The sequence below is a fragment of the Hemibagrus wyckioides genome, linkage group LG10, assembly GCF_019097595.1.
Source record: "Hemibagrus wyckioides isolate EC202008001 linkage group LG10, SWU_Hwy_1.0, whole genome shotgun sequence".
NCBI classification, from domain to species: Eukaryota; Metazoa; Chordata; class Actinopteri; order Siluriformes; family Bagridae; genus Hemibagrus; species Hemibagrus wyckioides.
This window is the reverse complement of record NC_080719.1, coordinates 14,620,695-14,645,539: the sequence shown is the minus strand read 5'-3', so window position 1 is coordinate 14,645,539 and position 24,845 is coordinate 14,620,695. Positions and strand designations below refer to the sequence as shown.

The 24,845-nt window shown below is 38.6% G+C and overlaps 1 protein-coding gene across 1 annotated transcript; it reads right to left on the bottom strand.

The window, feature by feature from the left end:
• si:dkey-121a11.3 (uncharacterized protein KIAA1614) lies at positions 1 to 23,519 on the bottom strand. Its single transcript, XM_058401655.1, has 10 exons — positions 23,092 to 23,519; positions 19,554 to 20,471; positions 16,992 to 17,055; positions 15,593 to 15,733; positions 10,610 to 11,802; positions 8,815 to 8,941; positions 7,150 to 7,366; positions 6,668 to 6,792; positions 3,524 to 3,696; positions 1 to 2,714 (listed from the first exon to the last, which is right to left on the bottom strand). Exons 2-10 carry the CDS (start codon positions 20,434 to 20,436, stop codon positions 2,521 to 2,523), a joined length of 3,117 nt encoding a protein of 1,038 aa, XP_058257638.1. The 5' UTR covers positions 20,437 to 20,471; positions 23,092 to 23,519; the 3' UTR covers positions 1 to 2,520.
• Between the last annotated feature and the right edge of the window lie 1,326 nt (positions 23,520 to 24,845).

Here is a 24,845-nt window from a genome sequence, read left to right as displayed (position 1 = left end):
TTAATTTTATTTTATGAGACAGTAAATATAAATACACAAAAGAAAACACAATGAAACTCAGCCATTAATTCATGGTGCATGTGTCATAATACTGAAAGAAGCATCTAAATAATTTACTATGCAGTCTGGAGTTAGTATTGCAGCCGTGTTTCAGCTTCCTCTTTTCATATTGCATTCAGAACATTTGTGTTTGTGCTCCGGTTCTGAAGTCAAAGTAAGTGATATAATACTTTTTTGGTATTTCGTTTTGCATTGTGCAGGCATTGTGAGCACTGTGCATGTCAGCAACAAATGAAAAATGAGAAACGAACAACTATGCACTCGAATTGTTCTAAGCGAACAATGGGAGCCTTTATTTTTCGACTTGAGTACCATAGGTATATTTATGGTCTGGGCTGCATGATGACAAATTTTGACAAATCAACCAGTAATTAAAAAAGTAGTAGACTTTTCCACAGCAAAAACTTATCCAGGATAAAAGTAAATAAATCTACCACAGTGTGTCTGGAAGGCTTTTCTACCATGTTCAACTCAGGTCTTCAAAAGCGAGCCTGGATAAGTCTCCTTGCACTGGCATGTGCTGCTGATCTGACTCTAAACATGCTACGTGGGATTGGATAGTGATGTGCTTTAAAAGCACTCTTTCACACAGCACTGGTGACAGGAATTCACTCTGCCAGAGTGCAAGAGTTATTCAGCTTTAAAGTAACTAACTGCTGGAGGATTTCATTTAGGCACAGGCACGAATGGGATAAAAAAACAGTCAAGCACATACCGCTCCTTTTCATGCAAACTGAAATCGAAGTGGCCCATTAAAGCAAAAGAACATTTACAAAAACTTCCCAGAGTAGTTTTTTGCAGTTGACTGAACTGGTTTCATCTACTTCAGACTACATTTAGCTACTTTCATTACAGTCTGCCTCACTGTTTTTATCCACGGTTCAAACACCTACAATGCAAACCCCTAATTTATGGTTGAGTTCATTCCAGCCTTTACTGCTTTACCAATTCCTGAATTTTTGTTCTGAGGAAAAGAAGCATGATACTATCATGAGAAATCCTGTGTAGACTGAAAGGATATAGTTTGAGAAATTGAAAACATGCTCCTTAAGCCCGGAGTGTGAGATTGTAAGCATTAAAAAAACAACGACATTTTTTTGGCAAATATTTTCAAGTAAGGAAAAACAACCCATAACCTGTAGTATCTCATTGCACAAAAGTCATGAGGTTTGATTTCACTTGTTAACGTGGGTGTGAATTTCAGAGCAACGATGTGGATCTAGAATAAACCTGGAAGCTTTAAGAGAGATCCTGTTTGCTTTACTGTTTTAATGAATAACAGACAGTGAGGAATCTGATTCAGGATTTATACCATAAGATGTTCGTTGCATGGCTGAAATAAGAATTCTCTTGTGTAAATAGTCAATTTACAATTCTTGGTTCCCAATTTAATCCCCAAGGACACACAATGAACTGACATTTTCAACTCCAGCACCCAACACATCTGAGGAACTGAACACTTGGATGTGTTGAGTGCTTGAATTAAATGCCTTGCCACTGAAATTGACTGTTGGATTGATGACATGCAAACTCCCAAACTGTTCAATTGTGCTACTCAAGAGCTCAATCAATTTTGTTTTCTATGCCTCTGTGTATGCTAGCCTCACAGGATGTAGCTAACATCAGCCTAGCTTTACTGCAGGCCCCTTTCTTATCCAAGTGACCATTCAGTCTGTTATGTGTCAAAGGTTTGTCAGATACAATCCCATAAGATATAGTAACAATATCCAATAACAATAGCCAAATTTGTGTTATTGAACTTTTCCAATACTGAGTCAAAGAGATCAGATCACTAATGACCGCCTCTTAACTTTTGTATGATTTTATTTTTACCTGGTACTTCCTTGACACAAGAATGTTTTCTGTGCTACATGTTTTATGTTTAACATAATACTTTCATTTATTTAATACTTCATTTTGTAGAGTGATAGGAAGTATCAAGCTAGCTTGCTAGGTAGCTATTTACATTTATCAACCCCAAATACAATCCCTTGGTGTAACAGTAATCAGCTAGCATTATTTAATACCTTACTTTGTTTTGGTGCAGTTAAGTTATAAATATTGAGACGCATTGGGAAATGGTTTGTCTTTGAGGATAAGATTGGGAAAAAAAACTGGAAAGACAAGTAGAAAGAAGTGAAATCCACTGAGAGAAAAAATTACCGTTCCTGGAGACGTGCAGTAATATTGGAGGCAAAGGTTTGTGCACTTCCTCAAAATGCAGTCAAAAAAGAGGAAAATGGCATTATCTGTTTTGTTACTGCTAAAAAAAAACTTCCTTTGTCGTTTCTAGTAAGTACACAAGCCACAGCCTAGCCACAGAATTCATTCAAGCATGTTGTCAGCAGTAAAGCTCAATCTACCGATTAAAGAACAGAGTCAGAACACGGGTGTTCATGATCAAATCCAGCAGATCAGTACACACACCATGTCCTGGCTACTGTAACTTAATCTGTGGTGTTAGCGGTGAGGTGGTCGTTGCCGCAGCACACGGATGGACACCATATCATTCTGGACCATCAGTTGGGTGACCAATTCCAAACTCAGCCCTGCTACCTTTTCCCCATTCACCTCCAGGATTTCATCACCCACTCCCAGCAGTCCGGCATACAGCTTCTTAGTACTGGTGTCTCCCATGTCCTCCACATACACACCTATAGCAACACACACAGTCAAATATCTCAAGACTTTACATAGTTAAAAATACAAGGTATTTCATTTTCTGTGGAAAAGTATACAAAAGGCCACATGGTACAACTTAATGCTAATGCAGCCCCAGGAGTCGATCCAGAGAGCTGATAGGATGGTCTCACAGGTGGTTAGCTCCAGATAGCTGTGGCACTGGGGATAGGGAAAAGCACATAGCACTAAAAGAATAGGGCCAGAGGGATGGCTATAGAAACCCGAGGGTACGGGGCCAAGGGGATAGTTGCAAGGAGCTATCAGGGTGTGGCAGGTAGATACCTCAAATGAGGTGAAGGGGTGGGGTCAAGCTCCAGAAACCTTAGTGTTAAGGCTAAGGGGATCGTGCTAGAGAGGTGAAAAGGGTGGGGCCAAAGTAGTAGTGACAGAGCACTGAGGGGGTATGGCCAAGGAGCAGAGGGAATAGGTCAGGGGGTAGCTTCTGAGAGTAAGCTTACACTTTTTGGCTACAATTTACCAAAACCTCTCGTGTGTAGTTTCTTAATAATTATGCATTGTGATGTCTTTAATCATTAATAATTTGATTTTGGCTTTCAATAGAGGTGTGGCTTCTGCTTGGTTGGAACGAAAACTTGCAGCCATATTGGACACCCCTGGTCTAGTACATTATTGAGACTTACACAAAAAAAGGATGCTCAAGTAAAATTTTAGAATGAACATGCATTACTTGGAGCTGTGTTAGATTTAGGAGTGGCTAATTATTCAGAATAGCCAGCATATGATGTTTCTAAATCCAGTGTTTAAGAAGTCTAGGTGTTACCTGAGTCTGGTCTGCCTTTCCCACGGGAGATGAGGAAGCCGAAGGGTCTGTCTGGAGGCCGGTTAAGCTCTAAAAGAAACGTCCCATCAGGAAACGCCTGAGCAACTCTACCCACTGATCGCATGGCACTGGGGCTGCCCACATCCTCTACACTCAGTGCACGCTGGAGACCCCTACACACACACACAAAATATAATACACAGTAGTACAGCATGTGAAATATGTGGCCTACATAAATACAAAGGTGTGTTGTAAATCACAGTTTCACATCTAGAAATGCATTGTGCCATATTTAACCAGTGAGGAATATGGTCTTTGTGTCAGGTTTTAATAATAGAATGCATGCAGGAAGATGTTGTTTACAGCTCATGACAGAAGCATATCAAGTAGGACTGGAAGACTAAACACAGATCCTCAGTCTGTATCAGAATGACCAACACCTCCTCAGATTTCTGTCTATTTATCTTCACCCTCCCCCCACATCCACCCGTCTCCCCCTGAAGCCCGAGCTGTTTATAGCGGCCGCCTCTCTGACTGACTCAGAGAAGGTGATGTAACCTGCAGTCTGGCTCCTGTAACTCCTTACTCAAATTTCTGCTCTGTCCTCCTTAATTGACCATTAAAACATGCGCACACACACACACACACACACACACATACACTTTAGCTGCAATGCCACATACACACAAGCACGTTTTCAGACTCTGTCAATACCACATTACATAAAAGTACTTACTTCCAGTCTAGAATAATACTTAGAACGTAAAATTATGTCAGGAAATTTGTATATTATAAACTCACTTACTTATAAAGGACATCTATGAGCAGCTATCATATTTGTACAGACTTTATTTTTGTAAAACACTTTCATGAATCTTTAGTCATATTTACTTCAAATGCTGATTTATTCATGCTTTCAGAGCTGGAATGTTATTTTCAGTGGGAAGAATTTGTGTTTGAGTTAGCAGTGTATTTGTGTGAGATACAAAAGCAAGCAATACCATTAGTGGTAAAGTGCTTTGCTTTTCAAATCTGCACTTAAACAACTAGAATAATTTTGCACTGATGCAATGTGGTCAGCAGACATGTTATATGTATGTTTGTTTGTTTGCAGATTCTATATACTGACACAAACACTCTGGCTTGGTCAGAGTAACCTGGCAAAGACCACATCTGCACCACTATCCTCCGTCTGTTGCACCTTCTGCCTGCCTCGGCAGGTCACATTCCCTCCATCTTCTGTCCTCATCCGTCTGTCACAGCTCCTCATCATTATAATCACATTTATAGAGACAACCCCAATCAAATAATTTGCTATTGCTGTCTGAATCAGCCTTTATTTTGTTAGAAGGAAAACAGTTTGCTGATGAAGAAAGCAACTTGTAACGCTGCTAATTTGCAGCATCTCATGGTGACAAACACTGGTTTATTCCTATTACCAACAGTGTTCACTCTTATTCATAAATGTACAATTTATTTACACTTCCAGTTTGTAGACGCAGACAGAAGCAGCAACACGACTCCCTAACTCATGATGTGACTGAGGAGGTGCTTATGTGTGTGGTTATTATTTTACTTAATAAGTATTTTCTAGGAGCTAACTAGGCTATCTGGTCTAAGTGTAATGTTCATCTACTCCACTTACAACCACTCTGTGTACTTTGAATCATCAAGATTTACTTCATAACTTAATTTACATAACTATTGTTCTGCAGTGAAAGTTCCTCCTACTTGCATGAGTATATATGAGAGCGGGTTTGCTTGACTCACCACCAGTGTGTACAGTCCTATTGCTCTCGCTCCCTGCTATTCCGCATGATTTATGTAGTATTTTGTAAATATGTAAATACTTATTTTGCAGTGCCATGAACTAAGAGGACTTATTTTTAAAGCAGGTTTTATTTGTTACATTTACATTACTGCACAGTGAAATTCATTCTTCACGTAGCCCATCCTTGGGGGCTGGGGTCAGAGCGCAGGGTCAGCTATGATGCAGCACCCCTAGAGCAGGGTGGGTTGGGGGCCTTGCTCAAGGGCCCAACGGTGGCAGCTTAGTGGTGCTGGGGCTTGATCAAATTATATGCAAAATGTCTTCCATATATTTTCATTTCTTCTTAATTTAATATGTTTTAGGTTTTTTTTTTTCATTTCATTTCATTGTCTGTACCGCTTATCTAATCTATTCTCGGGTCAACTGTACCTATCTCAGGCATCATCGGGCATCAAGGCAGGATACACCCTGGATGAAGTGCCAACCCATTGCAGGGCACACACACACACTCATTCACTCACGCAATCACACATTACGGGCAATTTGGAGACTCCAATCAGCCTAGAAGCATGTCTCTGTGGGAGGAAACCAGAGCACCCGGAGGGGTGCCCACTAAGCACAGGGAGAACATGCAAACTCCACGCTAACCCTAACCCTAACCCTAACCCTAGGACGCTGGAGGTGTGAGGCGAACGTACTAACCACTAAGCCACCGTGCTGCCATTGTTTTAATTATACAAATGTTAATATTGATACAAAGAATATTTGAAATGGTCATCTTGTGACTTCCTAATAGTTATTTGGGAAAACATCAGCTATTTTCTCCTGAACTGGCAGCACTGCCAGTCTATTTATAAAGTACAAGATTTGTTTGTGACATTGTGTTTGTGTCTGAATGTTTAGAGTAGTAGCCTATAAAAGTATGTGATCTGAGGCAAAGCCAGTGTGTTAAATATCACTGCCTCCTCCCTTCTCTGGCGTGCTTACACACTTCTATATTTAACTCTCTCTCTCTCTCTCTCTCTTTCTCTCTCTCTGATGCAATCACTTCTGGTGTCTCAGTCAGAGGAAAGTATGTAGGCCGTTGCACAACACACCAGCTGCTTAGCGGGATTACAAACGCTGCCAACATGCCATGCTTCACACTCACTTCATTCACAACATTGCCACATTATTAATAGTGTTATTCACCGATAAGGATAGCAGAAGAAGGTTTCACACAGTCGCAGAATGGACAATTAAAGGAAGAACTAACAGCCAGTGTGGAATGTTTTAAACATAGCTGCGGCGCGAGCCAGACGAATGACGTAATGGGCGTGTGCTAGAAGTGCGCTATGTGTGTATGTGTGTGTGCGCGTGTCTGTGTATTGTACCTGGAGAGGGCGGGGCTGCAGGGCTGTTCCCCTGGTGTATACACATTAGAGCGCTCAGGCTTCCTCTTGGGAGACTGGAGATTCTGTACTGAGGAGGATTTCTTCAGCTGAGAGAAGGGAGACACCTGGTGGCCAAATGGAACAATTATTATTATTATTATTATTAGTATTATTATTAATTTTTTACAAAATAAAATAATACCATAATAATATCAGTAATAATATAATATAAATATTAGTTATTATTAATAATTAAACTAATGATCATCCTCATTATTACTACTACTACTAATATTACATATTTGTAACATAAATTACTATTATACTATATTACATAAATATCTGCTTCATATTATTATTATTATTATTATTATTATTATTATTATTATTATTATTTTATCTATTAGCTAAACCAAAAATGATTAAACAATAAATCACAGGCCCAGTAATATGTTGACCAGAGTTGTATAAAAAGGACAAACCAGACGCAGGTTCTGGAGCGATGGTGCTTTCTTTAATGGGTGGCCAGAGGACTCTGAGGAGTTTGTTCTGGGTTTGAGTGGCGGGCTGAGCTGTTCCATGCTGTTGGAGTGACCCTTACCAAGCCGCCCTCTTGCACTAAGACCCATGGCTGAAAAGAAGCGACGCAGGGCCTGCTGAGCTTTACCCTCCCTTTGTTCAGCATCTGGGGTCAAGTTTCTGTGACAATACAGAGAAACAATCAGCCAGGCAGAGGTCTTATTGAAACAGGATTAGATCATGTGTATAAAAGTATTTGACATTTATATTACAAATAAAGCTGTTTTTAAACACAGTTAATTTTTTTTAAGTATTCACCAATTACACTATGTAACACAATCTTTGTTCCTGGGTAGTGATTTTACTCTTGATGGAAAATGATAAAAAAAGAACCATTAAGCCCCTTGAAGTTTGGGTTTGGGCTTTTAAGAGAACAAAAACCTCAAAATTAGCCCATTTTACTAAAGAAAACTGCCCAAAACTAACCCAAACTTTCATGGCCAAGATGGGTTTTTTCTCTTTATTTGGGTTACAAAGACTGGGGAAGTAACACTTATTTCCCAGGAACAAGAAAAAAGTAAAAAATTTGTTACATAGTGTTATTTAAATCAATATATTAAATAAACTGACCACTTGTTAAGCAAGTAAGCCTGTAGATACAAGACTGTCCTAGTATACATTACAAGACACATACACACTTGCTGTCCACTTTATTAGGAACATCTGTATACCTGCTCATCAGTGCAGTTGTCTATTCAGCCAATTGCATGGTGGCAGCACAATTCATAAAATCACACAGATGTAGGTCAAGAGCTTCAATAAGTGTTCACATCAAACATCAGAATGGGGGAAAAAAATTGATCTCTGCAATTCTAACCGTGGCATGGTTGTTGGTGCCAGACAGGCTTGTTTGTGTATTTCATAAACTGCTGATCTCCTGGGATTTTCATATACAAAAGTCTCTACAGTCCTTGAGGAGGATGAGCTATAACAGCAGAAGAACTCATCAGGGTTCACTCCTGTCAGCTAAGAACAGGAATCTGAGGCTATCAGACTCATTGAAAAACTGGACCGTTTTTAAGCCCAGTGTTTTAATAATAATGTAATGTAATAATGGAATATTTATGTTCAGATATCAGATACTTTGAATTTATCTGATATCAGTTTGGGAAGACGGAAATATTTCCAGCTAACAGCTTCATGATCCATGATCTATGGTTTGATCCTATGATCGGGGTACTGTGGAGTATAACATGTAGATAATGAATGATTCTAGTTCTACACTCTGCTCTGAATTTTTCAATATTGGGTTTGTGTAATCCTGTTTTCACCAGCAGGGAGCAGTGATGTCATGATCAGAATTAAACTAAGCACTTGGCTCATTCTGACCTTTCTTCTGACCTACTTTTCTGTCCAGTCTGGTCCAGCTCTTTGTAGATTTGTGGCCCAGAAATGAAAAAAGGAGCTGAATAACCTACAGCCTACACCAAAATTACTTTTTTATAAGTACATTTTTCTAGGATTGCAAAGTACTGCCAGGATCTTTAGACCAATCCTGACCTGCCTGAAAGATCTTTCTGTTATCTTCTGTATGAATTTCTGTCTGTCTCTCTTTTTTAATGACTCACAGTGAAGGTCTTGGTCTGTCCTCCCTTTGCTCCTCTGCCCTGATAGGTCCTTCAACATGTCCATTGTTCACAGATGTTTTGGCAGTGCTAGCTGCTACCTCCACTCTGATTCGGTCCTGTGCCAAACCTGGGGAAAAGTTTACTAATTAGATCACAGAGGTACTGATTGGATGAAATCTGCATATTATTATATGAAATGGAGTTGAACCTCAGTGTGTGTGTGTGTGTGTGTGTGTGTGTGTGTGAAGTGATTAAGCTTAGTTTGAATGTACAAGTGCAACCATGAAAACCATGAAAGAGCCATAGATAAGAGTCAGACAGACAGAGAGGCCCAGGTTCAGAAAAAGCAGACAGGAGAGAGAGAGAGAGAGAGAGGGGTGAACAGGGCTGAATGAATGCCATGCTGAGAGTCCCACTGTGCTCAGAGCTCAGAGAGATTAGAGGGCTGTGACTCCACCAATCTGCTGACAACAAAATCCCTGCTCTATCTGGAGCTTGACACAAACACACATCCACCATACTGACTACATACATTCTGTGAAGCGGCAGTCAACATTCAGTATGCTCAGCATGGCAAGATTTACCCCAGTAGTTTACATCAAATTATACCACAGCACTGTTAAATTCTCAATTCTGATTGGTTGGGAAATGTTGATAAGTTTTCTATAACAGCACCTCTGAAAATATTTCACACTCCAAGGTTTATAATAATGCACTCGTTAATGCAATACATTATCTTTCTAATGTAACAGCTTACTCAGGAACTTGCATAACGGATGCTTTACACGAACAGATTTTATATCTCAGTAAAGTAACTAAACTGCATTTTTGTGTCTTATTAATTTAAGAAAGTGAAAAGAGAAGGTCACCTGATAGTTTAAAGATATAATACCAGTGATAACTGGAACTATATTTTTTTGGAAGATCAACAGCATTCAATATAAATGGGTAAATTGAAAATAATCAACTTTGGGGTGGTAACAGTAACTCTGCCTTGTCACCGATTATTTTATTATAACAGCTCAACCTGTTGGGTATCATTCCTTACATAATAAATGATAAAAAGATGTCAGCAACAGTGTATGTTTATGTGAATAATAGGTTCGGTTTGCTCTGTGTGTAGTACATTTTCATTCCTCACATAATTTTGTCCAGTAACTTACACATGGCTTATTGATCACATTTCAGAAATAGGATTTTAAGGGATAAACTGGGATAAAAATGCCACATGTCTAGTGTTCCATGTTCATGTATTTAGTTTTGCTCTAATTAAACTCACCAATAACAAAGTTTTTCTTACCCAAAAAAATTCCCATAAAAGTCTGCCTTAATTCAAATCCAGTAAGGAATTTAATGCAGACTTTCCGGTCAGATTTGGTACATAACATGACTTACTGTAATCTATACATATGAACATTCTTCACTGTATCACTGAAAGCTGTAAAGTGGTAGACATTGTGGACAACCAGAACTCGTTTTGCAGGCAGTGTTGTTCTGCATGATAAAGCTACACTTCAAACAGACAGTTTAACATTTTTAAATTAGAATTTAGATTAATTGGTTTAATTGTGTTTCTTGAAGCAAGTATATTTGTAATATTTAGGCATGTATTTACAAACGATATTTAAAGTGTCCATGCAGCACATTTTACAGTCATTGTCACAGCCATTATTAGAGTACATCCATATTTATTGCATTATTTGATTGCATGAAACACAATTTATATATATAAAAGGAACTGTTAAATTCCAATAAAAGAAGGGTGTAATTATACACTTGTTTATATAGGACTGACCTGCTTGTTGGGAACCATGCTGGCCTGCTGGTATGGTTCTCTGGCCCTGTTCACTGTTGCTACCTGCTAGTTCCTCCAGCATGGAGTTTTTAGATATTACTGTGGTTTTTGGAGGATCAGAATTTCCTTGTGGAATACCCTCCAAATCTGACTGGTCCCCACCCTCCTGTACAGTGGCTATGTGCGTGAGATGATGGTGTTGAGAAGGCATGATTCGCTGGCCCCTGGGACTCTCCAAATTCAGTGCAGATTTTTTGGACTGGAGAGGTGGTGCAACAGGCTGAGAGAGCCTGGGAACTGACTGAGCTCCAGGCACTTCTCTGGAGGCTGCTGAAGGCACGCAGTCTTCAAAGTTAGCAAGATTCATACAAGTTTTACCTTCTACCTTTAGCTCTAGTGACTCTAGGGCATATGGGTTTGGGGGTAGACCTACATTTCCATTAGACTCAGGTGTATTATTGGAAATGCTTGGTGATCCTGATGTTCTGAGTCCATTGGCAGCAGTGGCCTTCAGCATCTCGGGACTGCCATCCCTTTTACGACATTTTCTCTTCTGCTTCTGTAGAGTCCCTCTACCATTAACCACACTGCCTGAGGCTCTACAGTGTGTGCCATCGCTCTCCACAATGGCAGGGCTCATGGCCCCTATGTAAGTCTCTTTAATCTGCTCTATTCGCACCAGGCGGTTAGGCAACGTTGGTGCAACCCAGCATGGTACCATCCTGCCCTCAGTTTCTCCATTAGCAGGCAACGACTGCTTTTGAAAGAATCGGGAATCTGAAAAATCTCCATTCAATATTGTTCCACAAGAGTTGCACTGTTGACTTATAGTCTCAGGTCCGTAAATATTAGCGTCATGTAAGTTCTCCTGACTCCTCCTGCTTTTGAATGTGTCCTCAGGTCTTTGGCTTTTAATATATGTCGCCAAACTAGGTTTGGCAACCAGCAATCCCTGCGCCCTCTCTCCAGCTCGTCTGCGCTGCCGCTCCAAGTACCGCACTTCAGCATCTTTTTCTGACTCATCTTGAAAACGCACACGTGTCGGAGACTGCCCATGCGTACGATGGCGACGAGAGCCTCCAGTTGAGTCACTGCTGGAGGAGTCACTGAGGTTTCCCGAGCCAACCGCCACCCGTTCCGTACCCGCAAGAGGAGCCTGCTGCACAGGTGCTCCGACCCAGGAACGCAGCTCCCTGCAAAAACACACACACACACACAAAACATCACTAATCTGCTGAATACAAACATTGGTTATATCATTTTAATATTTAGCAAGGATAATGTAATCCTGTAATGGGTCTGTGTAACCAGTATTTTTGGCCAGCATGAGGACTGCTCATGGGAAAATAGACACCAAGAGGGTGGTGACAGGTTGTTTCCTGACATGAAACAGTCTAAAGTTGGTTTGTTTGTCTTATACCAGAGCAATTATTTATTCATTTACATTTCCAGCATTTAGCAGATGCTTATCTAGAGCAACTTACATTTATCTTATTTATACAACTGAGCATTTGAGGGTTAAGTGCCTTGCACCAGGGCCTGGGATTTGAACTCAAGACCTACCAAGCAGCAGTCAAACATCTTAACCACTGAGCTACTTCTGCCCAATTTGTTAAAAGAATGACTGCTTATCCATTTACAGCTACATTTAATGTGTTAAGCATTTGAAACAGGTGTGTGTTGTCGCTTGCAGTTATACACAGTTGTTCCCTCACCAGCCTCTCTTTATTATCTCTCCTAAAATTAATAAGACAAACTCAGCCCATTATCCTGAAGACTTTCCCATGAGGGAAACTCCTATAAATGCTAAATAAACTGTCTACTCACACAAAGCTACAATTATTAAAAATCTGTTTATGTAGAATGTCTACCTCATTAGTCACTGTGTAAGTTAATCAACATCTTCTGACCTGTCAAAATCAAGAGTTCAACAGTGCTTTGGTTTAACATTTTATGATAATTGTGATAAAACAACATGCAGTTATGAGTTTGTATAATTACACAGCAAACTGTAAATAAGCTGTTGAACTCTAGAACACAGAGACATATGCAGAAAAACCCAGGCCACATGCCAAAGTGGCTGGAGATTTCCAACAATGAGACACTGATTCGAGGCTAAATTCCTCTGGAATTCCTCCCTCTGTTTTGACTAAAACACCACAGCATTCCCTGCATACTTCATATTAATACTTCATAATAATGCACTCCTGCTGTATAATAACATACTGAGCCACTATTTCTACAATATCTGTTCACTAGCATTTGCAAACATGATTCCAAGGCAACTTTAACTCTGGAGTATTATTGTAAACTAAGCAAAAAGTGAGAGAAAATCATTTAACAGGTGCCATCTCAGGAGGTATCTTCAGCAATACAAAATAATAATAATAATAATAATAATAATAATAATAATAATAATAATAATAAATATATAATAATAATAATAATAATAATAATTCCCCCCCCAGATTTGTTCATCTGTCAAATCACTGTCACAATCCAGCTCTCTTCAATCATACAACGGCTACAAACCGAGAAGATTAGCTTCCTCCATGACACATGATGCCAGCCAACCACATTTTTGAACTCAACTCTCCTCCACAAGCATGAGCTCATACACACCAATGACTGGCTAGTGTCAGTATGACTAACAGGGGAAAGAATGATGCCATGCCTTATAACTAAAGAATATGGCAAATTATTTGCTCCCTTGGCTCCCAGTCATGGATAGTTGTGGTAAGGCTGGGATTTGAACTTATGACAGATACCCTGTTTAAACTTAATCCACAGCTGAAACTAGGTTTACCTGTTAAATTAGCAATTAACTGAATATAGGCAATATGCAGAACCCCGCATTTATAACTCTAATAGCAGTTTGAACATTATAATGTACTATAATGCTTAATGAGAGTATGCTTATTGCAAAAACTCATCAAAATCATTCAGAAAACAATAGCAATCTGTTTTGAATGTAGCCTCAAAAAAGAGGTAGTTTCTTAACAAACAAGGAGTGGCTATTAGAATGACTCACTTATTCAAGGTGTGTGTGTGTGTGTGTGTGTCTGTGTCTGTGTGTCTGTGTCTGTGTGTCTGTGTTTGAATGGGTGGGTGGTGGCAAGGGATCTAGGGGGGTACCGAATATGGCCCTGTATGATAATAGATGAAGATCAGAGACGCTGGCCTTGTGTAAATGTTGTATAATTCAACATGCTTTATTCAACTCCGCTATCATGAACAGAAGTGAGTATGTGTCTTTGAAAAGGCTGAGGCATTGTCTACTCTGTTTAGTAGCATGATTTAATTTATGCTTATCACTAAAGGGCTGCTGATTATGTGATCTGATATCTAGTATATTGTCTTCTATACACAACAATATACTGTAAGACTAAGAAAGGAATGCCCATTTTGTGAAAACATATAAACTACATAATGGGTTTATTATACACAGATGTATAACCAATACATAAACACAGCATGTGCACCTCATGCTTCTAAATCGCAGTCATTGCCTGATGTTTGATTACACCTTAGCACAGCAACAATATCACAAAACACAAACAACATGTGAACACAATTATGGGATTACTTTGTCTGCGAATAATACACACAATGCTTCATGATATTTGGACAAAATAAGAAACAATTTCCACCAGACAGTGCTGTATAGCACAATGTGATAACAGAACCATGATCCAGCATTTTGTCATTTCTGTGTGACGTGTTGTTTACTGAAGTTGCTTACTTTAATTGCCAGGGTACAGAAATCACTAACAGAAGATGTGGGAGGAGCTAGAAAAAAGTGCAGGCCATTGATTGGTCACAGATCTAGTCAACCACCATGTTAAAAAACACTAGAAACATTTGGCTGCTGGACCAAACATGATGTTCTTTCTGCTTGGTTAATTTATGTTTTTTCACATTTGAATCAAAATGCAAAGGATGCAACTTATCGCAAGTTAAATGCAAGTTAATTCAAATATTTACATTCTTGCTTATAGCGAGCTGACTAGAATTTTTTTTTATATCCAAGCAATGCGATTTTTCTTGCAGTGTATTTTATTAAAAATTCTGCTGCTCTCACTCACTGAAAAGTGCAATTACTTGTTGTTACTATTAAGATCAGTTTTGTGTGGGAGACAATGTCACCACCTCACAATCTCCTAACAAAAGAAAAAGAATATGTTGAAGTGACCACATAACAATATTGTTTATGTTGATTATCACAATATGTTGTATAAACTACCTGCAATTTAGCAATGTATCAGTCTAACATCAAAATTACACTATCTGGCACTGACCAGATGCAGAGCCTTTCTCCACGCTATGCTGTGTCAAGAGGTTTTTCCTTTTCATTCGTGCCTGGGGCTTGCTCAGTAGGGGGTCTATTTGAATACAAATACCTTTATTGTCATTGTACGATGAGATGCAGTGCAGTTCCCTGTCAAGCTACGTATGTTAGATATATTAAATAAGAAGAAACTATTTAACACAGATATTAAATAGAACAGATATAATACTAAGAAATTCACTGACAACTGCATTAATATATTTGTGCAAACAAACAATATATATTTATAGATGTGAATCTTCTTCATGACAGTAAGATATTAAAAGTGCTGTAAAAATAAAAATAAAATTCAACTGAATTATGAGAGAGAGAGAGAGAGAGAGAGAGAGAGATGGACCTGTTGCTGCTGAAAAGGACTAGATAGCATCATCCGAACTACATCCCTCATACATCTACAACACACTCCACAGCAAATAAAACACACACACATACAATTTTACAACCTCTCATAATTAAACCACAGAAAAGTTACAATACCAATTATGGCAGTGTTCTTCACCATTTTAACGGTGGACTCCCTGCCTATCAGCACTTAAGCTACTCTGGTTGACATCCCCCACCACTTCAGATCCTAGTATTCTACAAAGGAGAGAGAATAAGACCTATACAGAGAGAAAAAAAGAGAGCACACTCACGGCTTGTCCCTCTGGACGGGTAGGATGGTGTGGTCAGCTTTCAGCGGGTTCGAGCGGGCTTTCATGCGAGCACGCTCCAGCAATTGTTTGGCCTGTTTATGGCGAGGACTGAGCGGCAACTCGGCGCCCGAGACAAAGGGCCTGTAGCCCAGTCAAACACACACACACACACACAAAAACACACAGGCAGACGTCAGCTACTGAAACAGGCACACTCATACAGTGCAGGATTAAGTGGAGCAGTCCGTCAACACTAATTAGCCTGATGGGATTGAATGTGCATGAGTGTGTGTGTGAGTGTGTGTGTGTGTGTGTGTGTGTGTGAGAGAGAGAGTGCATGTGTGAATGAGTGTGATTATAGGTGAGAGAACGTATCTGCTAATATGTATAGATTGGATTAATGATTATGATTATGCTTTGGATTGCATAATCATGACATCATGTTTTTGTTTCAACAAAACAGAACAGGCACTGAAGATAAATTATAACATAAACTACATCTTACTCTCTGATCCAGAGTGTGACTGATTAAACACTTTTCAGTGCTGCTGAATTCTCAGTTCTTACTGGTCATAAGGAATTATCAGATCTATAACAGAATGACTTGTGAGTAATTTAGTAATGTAAGCCCCGTCATAAAGATGTTTTTAAAAAGTAATGTTATTTAACAAAGAACAATATATAATATGTATAATGTTTAAAAATGTATAAAAAAATTTTTATGAAAGCAATCTCCAGTGTGAGAGGTTACAGTTATTTAACAGTAACAGTTATTCTTTAATAACATAAGCTGAACTATTTTTCTTTAAGAGAGAGAAACAATGATGCTTAAAGCTGCTGTATCATTAGTGCTAACTTTGTAACTTCAAACGTAATAATAAATGAATAAAAAGTATGATGTGTCATTCTTTAATAAATTAAACAAATGAACTGTTGGCAAATTGCTGTATAAAATGACTAAGGCAGTTATAGGACATATAATCAGTGCTACAAAAATCTATTATTATAATCTAAGAGCATGATGTGCTGTTTTATTCCTTACTTTGTGATTATTGTGGAGTGTTTTTATATAAAATCAAAATGCCTAATATGAATATGTGATTGCAATTTATGGCAATTTAATATTTATATTTATATTTGTAATATTTTTCATTTAGTGGATTAACAACAGACCCATATGTAATTTAGTCTCCTTTGAATTTTTAAAACATTTTTTTCTGTCTAATTGCTGTTAGTGGTTATTATTGGGTGGAGATGATAATACTGATAATGATTTTAACGTAGATGTACAGTAGATGCTGTTATAGATGCTAAAACAAATGGAAAACATCACCCAATAATAGTTCATTCTGTTAAGCTCTTAAAATAAAAACAATAATATTGTGTATTTTCAGGTCACCTCTGACTTTGTTCGCTGTCTTGTAGAGAAATTCCAGAATCCCAGTCACTGTCATTCAACCCACCTGTACACACACCCACAATTTATAATTTTATATGTGAATTTCATCATAAAAGTGTAAATACAATCAGTTATGTTATTGCTGTATCCTTATTGATATTAATGCTCTTGTTCTTATACATTATTGTTTCTAAATTAAGTTATGTCGTTTTCCAGAAAATAAAAAATGTCCCATCATTGGTGAGGTTTTGTGTAAGCAATAGTAACATTCAGTTTGTAACAGTCAGTAAGTGTTCCTTCACAGGAAAGCTTTTAAGACAGAGGACTTCTTGGTAACAACAGACAAGGTTCTTGGTTACTGTTTATCCCAGCATTGCCAAGATGCCACTGTTTGTCCCTTGATTAAGGCCCTTAACCCACTCTGCTCTAGGTATAGGGTGTGTCATGGCTGACCCTGTGCTCTGACCATAACTTTCTAACAAGCTGGGAAAAGCAAAGAACAGAACATCAACGTATAATATGACACAATGTATAAAGGAACCATATTCAAGAGTGACTTTTTTGTGCGTGTTCCACAATTTTAAGTTTAACCAGATGGGTTACAAGTACAATATGTTGTACTGTAATTAATCCATCCATTCTCTACACCGCTTATCCTACTGGGTCATGGGGTACCACAATTTAAAGATGCCAAACAGCATACAGTGTATGTCTTTGGACTGGGGGGAGGAAACCAGAGTCTCTAGGCATAGGGAGAACATGCAAACGCTACACACACGGTGCAGTTGGGAATGGAAGCCCCAACCCTGAAGGTGTGAGGCAAACGTGCTAACCTCCAAGTCACCATGCTCCCACTGTAATTAAATGTTTGCAAATTGTTGTGGTCTAACAGGAACAAACTAATGCCAGATGTGAATTCGAGGGCTGTTACCTAAATTTTACAATGATGATATGTGTTGTTTCTCAAACAGTGTTTTCTTTTAGACAAAATCTAACATCATAAAACAGAAGTGTTAATGTTCTTATAGTTATAAATCTAGCAGCTATCTTATTATTACATCCAGAAGACATGCTAGATTATACATTTTTTAACTAAAGTTTCTTAAAGCTGTAATATTCATAGCATAGGATGGTCTTCCATATGCCAGCTGTAGCTACATAACAGACAGCAAGCAGATGATAGGTAGCCAGGTAGACATAATCTGAAGACAGATTAACATACAGACACTTACATAATCTAATGACTTCAAACTGTACTCTCCAGTACACATTGTTCCTGTTTCCACATTTCTAAATCTCTAGCATTCTAGGGTTGGACACATATGAGTTCAGCTCACAAGCCACCATTCTTCTCACGACTGACATTTACTGGAACATTGTACAGACTATTTCAAATGATTAACACTAAAATCATCATGTGCTTTGGATGTCCTGAATTTATAGAATTCATTACAGCATTGCAAGCAACCAGTGTTGGTAGTTTACTAAATGAAACAAAAAACAGAAATACAAAAAGGCACAGCTATGCTTAAAAGAAATGTAACTAATTACAAAGCTGCTATAAGATAAACATAATCCTGCTATATGTTAGATCTTTATTCACAATTGAAAATTTTCAAAAACCATTTCTTCCTAGGACTCGCAATTTTTGCCATTTCTGCATATCAGTTTGTGTAAACTATTGTTATTTAACAAACGAAATGAGCACATTATTAAAGAGGAAATGGATGAATAAGCTCAGAAATTGTACTCATCTAAAGACCTTGAGTGTGTTATTAATTCAGAATAAGTTTAGAGAATTTACAGCATTTACAATAAAAAAATGTATATGTCATGTAAGCTGAAACCCCTGTGCTTAGCTATTAGACACTCAGTAATACTCTGCTCTTCTGGAATAATACTCTGCACTGGAGGTTAATGGGGTTCATCATCTGCCATCTACATTTATTTGAATTAAGGCAGAATTCAGAAAATCCAATGAGTCCTGATGCATTGGCAACTATGCTTTCATCCAACTGGCAAACAAGTCTAATTTGGTGGAATGTAATAAAATAAAATTCTGAAAATCATACAATTTCCCCTAGTGAGACAAATTGAACTAGCTTTTCAGTACAGTATGCTTTGCTTCTTGTAGTGATATGACCACCCAAGACTTTTCATTGTTATATTAATTAGCTGAATATGTTGCTCATAAGGTCACTTTGATAACTCTGTACTGCACAAAATGTACAATTCTACAGTTTTTTTGTTGAAGCTGTAATAAGAGCATGATTTTGTTTGTGTTCACATGTAACTGCCTAAATATAAAAAATCCCACCTTGTTATTGCTCTCCCTTTCCCCCTTTCATTATCCAGAAGCACCAGGCTTTACCTCATCTCCATTCTGACTAATTCAAGTCATTTGATGACTTGATTTTTAATTTGATGCCATTGGTCCAGTGTAAAATAAAAGACACAGTAATCAGATACCAAACCTTGCCTCACTGCAGAACCATTCTTTTGAGATAATACAAAATCCATGTGAATCTTAATATCTTTTCAGTGAAGACAGATAGGCTGTACCTCTGCTATGTGTATTCTCCATCCTCTGATCATTTATTGTAGCCTGTTGCCCCTCGCTGCTCTTCTTTTGGGTTTTCTGAAGCCTCTGTCTGAGGATTGTTCGGTTTATCTCCACTCTCTCTGCTAGTGAGAGAGAAATACCACTGCTACAGATGCTCTCTAGACTTTCAGTACGCCACAGTTCACTTCCTGTTGCCCCTGCCAGGCCTAAGTCACCTGGCCTGCAGCCCTGAGGATGACTCTCTGCACTGTCTGAATGTTTAATCTCTCCCTGAATGCTGGGATCTGTCCTCATCACCGTGTGCCTGGGTATGACCCCACTTTTAGATTCCTCTCTTCCAGGAACATCACCACAATTAGATATCAATGGTTCTTGCTTGGCAATTCTCCAAAAATCCTCAGGTGGAGTCCATGGTTTATCTTGTTTGGCACTGGATATGTCATCTGTGAGGCTCTCCAGAAATACTGCTTCTCTATGTCCTATAGATGTGACAGTACTTTTATCTTCACCTATGTGGATGGCTAAATCCTCACTACGAGCTTCCATGTCCTCATCACTGCTGCTGAATCCCCAGATACCTGTGTGAGAGAATGCTGACATGTGGAAACCAGGTACCAGTCTCTTGTCTTCTTTCTTTTTAAAAGGCTGTTTCCAGATTGCTTTGCGTTCTGAGCGAGCCTTCACTTTGGACTGCGGGACTGAATCTGCAGAAGCATGTTGGTGTAGCTGGGTGTGGGAGCTCAGAGTAGAGGAAATGACAGATCTGAGCACATTGGTGGGCCTCAGTGGAGGTTGGGATTCACATTCCTGGTCTGATCTGACCATCGGGTGGGAGTTACCAACCATAGCATTGCTCTCCTCAGGCACAATCACATACTCCATGGCCCATTCAGAGAGTCAGGTGAGCGTTATAGAACCTATGGAAACAATAGGAAACAAGAGTCACTTGGTGGTTTCCAGTTTCCAAATAAACAGTTACAGTTGTATAAGAGTAAGATCAGGAATTTTACTCCTGTAAAGGCTTTAAGCAGAATTTCTGCCAAAATGATTTTATTATTCTGACTTTATTGTCAAAATTGATAGAACAAAAACAAATACAAATTTGGAGAGGGAAAAGACTGGCCAGTCTACATCTCTATCCTCATCTATACTAACAAGCTATGGGTAGTGACTGAAACAGTAAGGTCATGACTGGCTGTATATTTACATACATACATACATACATACTTATTCATATAGTTTGGTGTGTGTAAAAGTTTATTCTTATCCTTTTTCATGTGGATCCACTCAAACCAAAATTTAGACCTGAGTATGACATTTCTCAAAGTGAAAATTTCTGAAATTCCTCATTCCTCCATTCCTACACTTTATTATTTTCTGAAACAAATGTAAACATAACTTGAAATGTCACTCTACTGCCATGACTAAGAATAAATTTCTTGTGCTGACTATATCTAAAGCTCAAGAAAATCTCAAGAATTTCAAGAAAAGAATCTCAAGAAAATCAACACACCACAAATACAGAATGAATTTGGACGATGTCTACACACAATGACTAAAGGCAGTATGATTCTGGTTTGATGACTAATGTAATAAACAACTCCACATTGAAATATAATAAATAAAATACTTTATTAATGCACTTAAGTATGAATCCATTAAACATTAAACGGTAAATAGGTCCCTATTGTCCTCATGCTATAAGCATGTATGGTGGTTAGCCAGTGGTGGGCCGTCGGGGCCAGCAAGGCCTTCTCTGCTGGCCTAAACAGCAGTGATCTGAATCACTAGTCTATTCTCTACATTTCATAGCTTTTCTCTTGGTTGCGCTGCTTCCAGTAGTGTATATTTATGATAAGAATATTTATCCAATCATATTTCAGCCAGTGGCTGACATCATGTGTTGCCAGGGTAAAAGAAATCTGCCTTAAGGCCTTCAGAATCAATAGTGCAGGCGTCTGTAGCTTAAAATAAGTGGCAATGAAATTGTTACATTAACCAATCAGATTTCGAGTTGGCGTCACTGGGGCCATCTAGCAGGCATACGATTACGTCAACAATTTCCCGCCCTTTGATTGGATAATTGGAGTACTCAGAGGCAGTGAATCGCACAAACTAAATATAATATATATTTTAACTCACTATGGCTGACAGAGGAGAGGAAAACGATTTGGTCACAGACATCCTTACAAATGCATTTTCAAGGCGGATTGTAATAAAATTAACTATTCCTTGTGAGATGTGAAATACTGTAGCCTAATTTCTTTTTTACTTTGCTGTTTAATGGTTGATTAGTATCTATTGCCGTGGCGTCATAATGATGGTATAGAGGTGGATTAATTCAGGAAGGACACCAGTGAAGGCCTAGGTGTGAAATGCACGGCCCGCCGCTGTGGTTAGCTAAATTTTATGAATTTTTTAACTCCAAAAAAAAAAAAACTATGTTGTACATTTTGTGCAAGATGTAGTAATTGCCAGCAAAGAAACCTTGTTGTTTAAATTATTTTATTTATTATTAGTTAAATTGCGAAAACTTTGTGCCATGCTAATGCAGTAATTTAAAATGTAAAAATAGAAAAACACTTTTTGCCCTAACTGACTTCGAGCATTAAAGAAGTTTAGAAAAAAGGGAAACACACATGCAAATATACTCTGAGGAAAGAAGTTCATGCATGGCTGTGTTCTTTTCAAGTCTAATTTAATTTAATTATTCCCCTCCTAATTAGAGCTCCCAGCTCTTGCTTATCTCTTCCGGGGCCATCCAGCATCCCATGCTGAGGTATATGCACCATACCCATGGGTGCCAGGTCAGACTAAATTCAGTCTACCATGTTTGAGATGAATTATTCTGTGTAAATAGACTCAACAAAAACCCTAAACCCTATACATCTTTCAAGGCCGAATCATTTAGTGGACAGACTTATAATTATTAGTGGTGATTAGATCTGGGAAAAAGAAAAAAGCATGAAATTTGTGTGGGGGGGTGGGGGTGGGGGGGGGCATGGACTGCTCATGTTGTCTGCTCGAATACATATATATATACAAAACTCTCAGTATCTTGGAATCCAAATCTCTGGAACTAATGAGGCTATTTCAAAGGAATTTGTTTCTTTTTTACTCCTTCCGCAAGCCCAACCTGACCATGTCTCTTTCTTACCCTCAGGTCAAGACATTCTTCATATGACAAAAGTCACAATTTCACTTTAGGTTTTTGTGAAAACCTGAGATTAATGCCAACGTACCAATCTGTTACCTCTGATTCATTCTTGTTGACCAGAATTAAAAGTGACAAAATGCTCTCAGGTAGTTAGCGTTAATGTATAATTAAAGCAGGAAAAAAAACTGCTACAATTAAAAAAATTTAATACAGTAGTCAGTAATTGGGAGCTGTGTTTAACATAATGTGATGGATAGTGCAAACAGTATCACTTTATTTCTACTATATTTATTTAAAAACAATTAAACATGATTTGCAAATAGCTACTCTGAAAGACGTAGTTAGTGGAAAAAAAAGGATGACGGACTTCAGCATCTTACCTCATTCTCCCTGTTGACGTATGAAGCCCATTTTATGCTGACAACCATCTGAAAGTCAGTTAACAAACATGCCACATATTCACATCTAAACAGTAATGTCAATCCAATTTCTGTTTTAAGTCTGCGTCTTAAGTAGCTTTCCCCTTTTTGTTCTTTCTGTTTCTGTTTCTCTGGTTTTCTTGTTCAGCCCAGTTCCAGCTGTTCTGGAGATGGCTCAAGTGAGAAGAACGTGTTCTCTGAGTTTTCTCTGAACACTCCCACTTCTTAAGAACATGACTTTAGCCTCCTGACTGTTCTCCCTTGCTAGCCCTGTCTACTTTCCTCCTCCGTGAGCTAGGGTGTGCGTGGGACTGAGTCTGTCTCTTAAAGATCCACATGTGTTAGGATTCCTGTGTTGCTCAGGAGACAGGCATGACCAGCACTGGAAAGGGATAGGCTGGACAACAGGTTTAATGGGAAGAAAACTGAAAGGCTATTGGTGAAGTTGCCACTCAGGTCAGCCCCTTGTAGGAGGAGCGTAATCCTACCCTTCCAAAGGAGAATAAAAAAGAGGACGGAATCTTAAACAGCGAGTGAAAAGGAAGTGCAGGAATCTCCAGGCACATATTTCATCTGCCAAAGAATGTCCTTTGTTGATTATGATTTCAGACTTGAGCACTTGAATCACTGCTCTCAATCTGCATTGTGATCTATAGCCATACTTCAGTGGATCTTCTGTAAAATATTAATCAGATTTGCTAAAAAAATATCATGTTCAACCACTTGGTTAAATCTTTCAAATTGATAAAATCATTAAAAATTCTGGATGAGTAGAGTAGCAAGGATAACCGATTCCATGAGCTGAAGCCTGGAGTGAAGCAAAACCAATTGTAACAGAAATCACTGGGCTGGGTCCTGAACTTTATGTGCCACTGCTGCCAAGGATGCAAAATCTGAGACACCCTCGCCTGAAACCTGAGGCTTTACCAAGAGGCCTCACGCAAAATCGCGTTTGTTCTCTCCGCTTCATTTTGAAACAGACTCAACATTCCATCAACTTTGCTCCACTTAATGTGTCAACTGCCTACTTGTAACAAGAACCAGCCGTGTTCATTCTTCTGTGAAACAGCCATATAAACACTCCAACTACCACAGAATGGACTTTTTTTTCTTTATATGTTCACATACACAATATAATTACCTGTTAAACAGGACACTATATATATAAAACATTTATTACATAAAAAAAAAATATTTTCTGTATGAAAATCAGCAAGTTCGCATCACCTTTTCAGTTAGCGGTTTTCCATATGCCTTCCAAAAGAGTTTTCCATAATTCCTGCTTGCTGCTGACTCTACTATATCTGACCCACTGCATGCTTTCGTATACCAATTCTCAGTCACACAATCCCTCTGCTCACCAGCAACTGTTCTGAATCATCTGCTCAGAAAATCAAGAGGATTAAGATGAAATTCAGTCCATCAACCATTGGATAGACTTAGGTCCATAATCCACTTCACTCTTCTGTCAGCACTACCATAAATTCCACTGAGAACATGAGAGTGATCTTAATTCAGTAAGTAAAAACTAGTCTCTTAGGAGCAACAGTTCCAGACAACAACCTGAAGGGTTCTTTGGTTGTCCTGCTGGGATTTATGTTCCTAGAGGGTACACAATTAAAAAGTTCCTGAAAGGTTCTATGAATGATTAATGGTTCTTCATTTCAAGTTTTTCTGATGGGCAAACATTCAGTTTTAGGGTTTTATATATCTAA

Bases quoted from the DNA above. Each gene is read 5' to 3' on its own strand.
- si:dkey-121a11.3 (XM_058401655.1), bottom strand. From the start codon at position 20,436: ATGGAGTATGTGATTGTGCCTGAGGAGAGCAATGCTATGGTTGGTAAC. The intron at 11,803-15,592 runs GTGAGTGTGCTC...GTGTTTTTGCAG, and splicing joins CCCGTCCAGAGGGACAAGCC to GGAGCTGCGTTCCTGGGTCG. The intron at 2,715-3,523 runs GTAACACCTAGA...GTGTTGCTATAG, and splicing joins GAAAGGCAGACCAGACTCAG to GTGTGTATGTGGAGGACATG.